The sequence below is a fragment of the Trichechus manatus genome, unplaced genomic scaffold (assembly GCF_000243295.1).
Source record: "Trichechus manatus latirostris isolate Lorelei unplaced genomic scaffold, TriManLat1.0 scaffold00027, whole genome shotgun sequence".
NCBI lineage: Eukaryota > Metazoa > Chordata > Mammalia > Sirenia > Trichechidae > Trichechus > Trichechus manatus.
This window is the reverse complement of record NW_004443963.1, coordinates 15936167-15942765: the sequence shown is the minus strand read 5'-3', so window position 1 is coordinate 15942765 and position 6599 is coordinate 15936167. Positions and strand designations below refer to the sequence as shown.

The 6599-nt window shown below is 51.1% G+C and overlaps 1 protein-coding gene across 1 annotated transcript; it reads left to right on the top strand.

Moving 5' to 3' along the window:
- The first annotated feature begins 4294 nt into the window (after positions 1-4294).
- On the top strand, positions 4295-6243 carry LGALS2 (galectin 2). The gene is made up of 3 exons (XM_004374033.3): positions 4295-4365; positions 5780-5936; positions 6097-6243. The coding sequence occupies exons 1-3, from the start codon at positions 4304-4306 to the stop codon at positions 6241-6243; spliced, it is 366 nt and encodes a 121-aa protein (XP_004374090.1). The 5' UTR covers positions 4295-4303.
- Positions 6244-6599: the final 356 nt, after the last annotated feature.

Below are 6599 nucleotides of genomic sequence, written 5' to 3'. Positions count from 1 at the left end.
TAGGAAGTCTCCATAACTGTGTCCCCTATGTGCTTTATTACATATATGGATATGTACGAAGCACACACAAACATATTGATACATATGCCTACAGATACACCTGGATACGCACATGATTTACTTGCATATGCCTTCCTATACACATATACGCATACATCTCTACCTTTGTATCCATATACATATTTTTTGTTGTTATCAGATATAGTTTGAAATAAAGATTTGTCTGCTTTAATGTTTACTGAACGAAGCAGGATAAATTGCAAAGACAGAAGGGTGTCTACAATATACAGAATATGTAAAAAACTGCCTGGAAGGAAACACGCCAATAGAGTAAGCAGATTCCCTCCTGGTGGGGGATTATGAGTGACCACTTCTCTTCTTGTTTTTTAATCTCTAATTTTCTATAGGAGACATGTCAATTAATAAGCAATAGAGGTAAAGAGCAAAGCATTTAAACCCCCGTAACCCCTCACCTCAGCTTATCCCACTCGCGTCTTCACTTTTAATAGTTTGTTGTAGATCCTTCTAGATGTTTTCTTTGAATTCATCATGTATTACTTTTGAAACTTACATGTACAATCAGAGAAAAAATGGGGCGAGGGGAGAAAATAAACAAGATTCTCTTCAAATGAATTGAAAATTAGCAGCTTAGAGATTTTTTGCAAAGCAGCTCTCTTCTTTTACAGATGAGGAATGAGGAAGCCGGGCTCGGGAGGGTGGGTGGCCTGTCAAGTCACGTGGTGGCTATGCCAGAGCTGAGGCAGCCTTCCCTCCAGCCCTGGGGAGGGAGGCCCCAGAATGCTGTGGACTGGGCTGGGGCAGAAACAGGAGCTTTCAGCTGTTTGTTCTGGGTGTGGATTGTTGAGGGACAGGGGACACCTGGGCGTTTCCACTTCCGGCCGTGGGGGAGTTAATGTTTAATATTCTGGAATATAAGCTCAACTGTGAGGTGAGACCCTGAGCACAGGTCTTAAGGAGTCCCGGAGCAGCCACTGCAGCTGTTGCTATGTCGGTGAGGTTACCTGGGGGCCCCCACTGCCCACCTCCTTCCATTCATCCATGCCTTTGGGTGGGGGTGGAGTGCCTCGGCTTCTCCATCTGTAGAGCGAGGAAGTTGGACAGATCAGCTCCCCAGCCCTTCGCTGTCCACTCTCCACCATCGATCCGCAGTGGGAGCCAGAACCCATCTCTTTCCCTCTCCAGCCTCGTTTTTTTCATCAGTAATAATAATAACAATTACAATTGCTGCCATTTGTTGAAGGAGCCCTGGTGGTGCTGTGGTTAAGCGCTGGGCTGCCAACCGAAAGGTCTGCGTTTCAAACCCACCAGGTTCTCCGCGGGAGAAAAGACCTGGAGATCTCCTCACGTAAAGAGTAAAGCCTAGGAAACCCTATGGGGCAGTTCTACTCTGTCCTACAGGGCTGCTATGACTTGGAAATGACTTGATGGCGTACAACAACATCTACTGAGCTTTTTAACAATAAAGAAACTGAGGCTCGGAGACTGAATTGCCCAGGGTCACAATCTGTAAATTGCAGAGGGTGATGTGGATGTGGATCATTTTTGAAGCCCCTGGTACTTTGATTCCAAACCTGGCTCTGCCATAACTTGCTGTGTGGCCTTGGGCAAGTCATCCACATCTGTGTCATGGGGTCACAGCTGCTACCTTGTGAGGATTAGGTGGGATGCAAGCCTAGAGAGGGGCACACGAGTCTCACAGGGAGGACTTCCCACCCTCTCCTTTCCTTCATTGCCCCACCCGTCCCCTCACTTTCCTTCTCCAGGGACCACCTAGCCAAATCCTTATATTACAGATGGGAGAACCGAGGCCCAGGAAGGGGAGGGGCTGGCCTCAGGTCACTCAACCAGTTAGTGGCAGAGCCGGGAATAGACCCCGGGCTTCCTGACTCCCAGCCCCTGGGCTTGATGAACTGTCCCCCACCCCTGCTTTGCCTCCCTGCCCCTCTCTGGGCCTCAGTCTCCCCATTTGTTAAGTGAGGACAAAGATCCTGGATGGGCATGCTACAACATGTCTAGTTCCTGTTGCCATCGAGTTGACTCTGACTCATGGTGACCACGTGTGTTACAGAGTAGAAGTGCTTCATAGGGTTTTCTTGGCTATAATCTTAATGGAAGCAGATTGCCAGGCCTTTTTTCCAAGGTACCATGGAGTGGGTTCAAACTCCTAACCTTTAGATTAGTAGTGGAGTGCAAACCATTTGCATTACTTACCTCCAACAGGTCTAGACAACCCCATTGCACCCGTGACTGTGGCCTTTCTCACCCCGCCCTGCAGCAGCCCCTACTCCACCCTTGAGGGCTTGGGTTCTATTTCAGCCCATCAGCCCCCGGGAAGTTCAAGGTGCTGTATAAGGGAATGGAGTGCTTCTCCCCACCCAGTCCTAGCTCTCCTACCCCCACGTGGCGTGGGGAGTGGGCAGGCAAAACACGGAGGGAGACTGGGAGACTCTGGCTTCTTGCATGATGTGCGCATTGCGTGTGTGCACAAAACATGAATCTATGTGCGTTGGCTGTGTGGCAGCAATGTCATTTTAACCCTTTTGGGAGATACCATTATTATCCTCACTGGATAAACCTCATATCTGAATGGTAAAGTCCTTTGTCAGTAAGAGGCTGAACGAGTGTTTTAATCTGGTCTGTCTGGCTCCAAAGACTGGGCTCTAGCTCTTACATTAAACACTGATAGGGAGGTCAGGTCTCCCACCTCCAAATCCCCCTCTCTCTCGGGCAGGGAGATTTTGTCCCTAGGGGACATTAGGCAATGTTTACAGACATTTTTGGCAATCATAACTCGAGGGGGGGGGGCGTTGGTGGTGGTGTGCCCTGGCATTAGTGGATAGAGGCCGGGGAGGCTGCTCAACATCCTACAATGCACAGGGCAGGCAGTCACAACAGCCCCCCAGTATCCACAGTGCCAAGGCTGAGAAGGCCTGGGCTAAGGCATCACAGTGCCTGGCACGGAACCATCAGAACTCCACTCTCCTGGGTTAAGTGTTGCCTCTCTTCAAGCCTTCCCTTTAAAATGCCCTGCCTCTGAGAGTTGGGTAATATCTTACAACCCTAGCCCTGTGAGTGGGCCAGCAGATCACGTTCTGCTTTGTAGAGTGGTGGCAGCTGCTTGCGGAGGGCACCGATCACCTCCACAGCCACTGCCCTTGACCAGTGGTGAAGCACCTGGTCCGATGGGTTGATTCAGAGCTTCTCAGATTATGCTCCCTCCCAGACAAAAACAGATCAGCAAACAGAAACCCCACAGTTAAAAAATGTTCTCCGTACGTTGTTGGAAATCATGGTGCCTGTTGCCTTCTGTTTGGCCCAACACCATCACCCCTCACCCTCCAGTCATGGATGCAAAAACTGGACATTTTCTCAGTCTTGGGTAATGAGCTTTGAAAGCCCAGCTTCGAGACCCTCCCTTCTAACCATGGCGCAGCTGTCGAGAGCTTAAAGCTACTGCGATATGCAAATTCAGGCGATGCTCAGGAAGTGAGGAAAACAAGAAGCAGATAGATGGCCACCCTCAGCTGGCCTTTAATTGGTGCCAGGTCTGATGCTTGGGGCTTTACAAACATCTAGCATCCTCCCCAAGCGGCTGGAAGATGGGTGCTCTTAAACTCAGTGCCTCAACAACTATTTTTGAATGTCTCAAAAATGAGGGAAGTGAGGACTGGAAAGGGACTATAGTAGACACATTCGGATATATGACTTACGAGTTTTGTAGACTTAGTTGTGGACAGGCCTCTGATACTGTTTTCTGTGAACAAAGTTACTCCAAGTTTGGTGCAGGAACTAAATATATCCTGGTTTTGGGGATTCTGCTAAGGGCACTGTGACTGCATCACTGGGAAATGCTATATGAAGCCTCTTGTTGCTCTCAAGCATCCTGCAAGTTCAGCAGGGACCACTCTACCCATTTCATAGATGGGCAAACTGAGGCTCTGCCAGCTGGGCCCTGCACCTCCAGAACCAGCTGTTCTGCTAGCTGGGCTGGGTGGGTGACAGCAAAGTAGAGGGGCTCTGGAAAGCCTAGTTCAGTGCACTCTGGCGCTTTCCCTTCCCAGTGTGCCTGTAGTGCTCTCCAGGCCTCAGGGACCTCACCTAGGTGGGAGATTGGGGGTGGGGGGTGGGATGTGAGCCCCGAGGCTGGTCAGGACAAGATGGGATGAGGCTCCTGAACGGGCTTCATCCACAGAAGACTGCTTGGCACAGCAAGGGGGATGTCCTGGGGCAACTCTAGTGGAATGTTTTTCTGTTGGCTCAGGAAGAATTTGAGATCAAGAACATGGGCATGAAGTCAGGGGCAACGCTGAAGATCAAGGGCAAGATCACCAATGATGCTGATGGGTGAGTGGCAGGGGTAACGGCGGGGGCTGGCTCTGAGTCGGAATCAACTCGATAGCAATGTTTTTTTTTAAGGGTGGGGGCGGGGGACTATCCCCAGGCCTGGAGCAGGCAGGGAAGGTAGGGGGCAGGCGGGGCAGCCCCGTGAAGAACAGCACGGCAGCTTCGGGTTCAGACCATGAGATCGACCACAGGCCAAGGCACCCTGTCTATGCCCTTGCTCTCTGTTATGTTAGGATTCTCATATTAGAAAGCTGGGTTTGGAGACCCTCAGAATTTCAGGGCCAATGCCATATACTCGGTTCCTTGGCCCCAACAGCCACTGAAAGGACAGGTGGAGGAGCCCTGCCCAGCCCCCGTAGGGCAGGTGCCTATACTGAAAGCCCAATCTCCCAGGGACACCCCTCTTTCCAGAGCTGGTTAGCCAGAGGGACCACCTTTCAGGCACGTTAAGCCAAGGGAAGCCACCAGGGGGCGTCAAGTGGTCCCCTTTCCAGCTCCTCCATTTGTGTTCAACCAGAGGCATCTATCTACCTCTGGAGGTTATAGCCCAGCAGTGGGCTTTCCCAAGGGCACATTTCGGCATTTCTTGGGACTGATTCCCATCAGCTTTTGGTTGGGAAGTGGGGAGAGGACAGATTCATGGAGTAGCAGCCAAGAGAAAAATGATCCCTTACTCCTACTTGAAAAACAGCCCTGGTGGCACAATGGTTAAAGCACCCAGCTGCTAATGGAAAGGTCATCAGCTGCTCCGCGGGAGAAAGATGTGGCAGTCTGCTTCCATAAAGACCACAGACTTGGAAACCCTATGGGGCAGTTCTACTCTATCCTATAGGGTCACTATGAGTCGGAATTGATTTGATGGCAGTGGGTTTGGTTTTCGGGTTTTGGTTCCTACTTGGGCCCCTTGAGATTGCAGAAATGTGGGGTACTCCCAGCTTGAGACCTCTGAGTGAAGGCACCCGACGACCCAGAGTGCCCCTGCTCTCAGGAACACCAAAGGTCTAACCCAGGCTCCTGTAGCAATGCTGCCAAGAGGTCACACAACCCCAATTACATACCTCTAGTGACAGGGAGCTCACCACCGCAGGTTGGCACCTGTTTATAGCCAAACTTAATGCATGTGCAGAGATCTCAGGACAGCCATTCTAACCTCCAAGATTAGATGCCTCCCGTTTTTACACTGTCATTATCAGTTACCCCCCTGTCCGCAGCCTTGGTCCGTGTTCCAAAGGGAACGTGATACTCCAGTGCCAAGTCCGACTGGATTGTTACCTCCTTGTTTTAAGGCACAGACCTCACTATATGCAACCTTTCTTTGGTGACTCTTCTAGCCTGTGGTCAACCAAAACAACCCCCCAAGTTGTTTTACCTGGGGGTGACCCCTAAACCTCACCTATTACCCCTCCTCCTGCAGCTTTGAAATTAATCTGGGCCAGAGGGCTGAGAAACTGAACCTGCATTTCAACCCACGCTTCAAGGAGTCCACTATTGTTTGCAACTCTTTTGATGGCTGCTGGGGCCAGGAGCAACGTTCAAATCACCTGTGCTTCCGCCCAGGGTCAGATGTCAAGGTGAGGTCATAGTGGAAAGGGGCTGGGATGGATGACAAGGGGAGAGCCCAGATGGTAGGGGACCCCAGCCTGGGCACTGTGTGAGCCACCAACCAGACACTGCCCTGGCCTGTTTCCAGGGTAACCCATGCCTCCCTGACATCCTCCCTTCTTCCTGCAGTTCATCATGACCTTTGAGAAAGACCAGTTCAAGGTGACACTGCCAGATGGACACGTGCTGACCTTTCCCAACAGGCTGGGCCACTGCCACCTGAGCTACCTGAGCGTGAAGGGGGGGTTCCAGATCTCCTCCTTCAAGTTTGACTGAGTGGGCACTTCTACTGAAAGCCAGAATAAAACACCCCAGGCCAGATTCCCTACCAAGTCCTCCTCATCACAGGAGCCTTGTGGGCCAGGCTCTGCCCCTCCCTCCCTCACCCACCTGCAGTGCCCACCCCTCTCATTCTCCTCCCACAAGGATTAAAAGCAAACCAAAGAATCTGCCTTGATTATGCCTTTCTGTGGCAGGAAATATAAGTTACTGCTTTCTAAGCATTTTGATGCTCGCGGCATTCTCATGAAAGAGGGGTAAACTGAGGCACAAGGACACAGGACTGCTGGTGGGGGGAGCTGGGAGCTCCCAAACACCTTGAAGCACCTGCCCCGGCTTTTATTGTTAGCTGC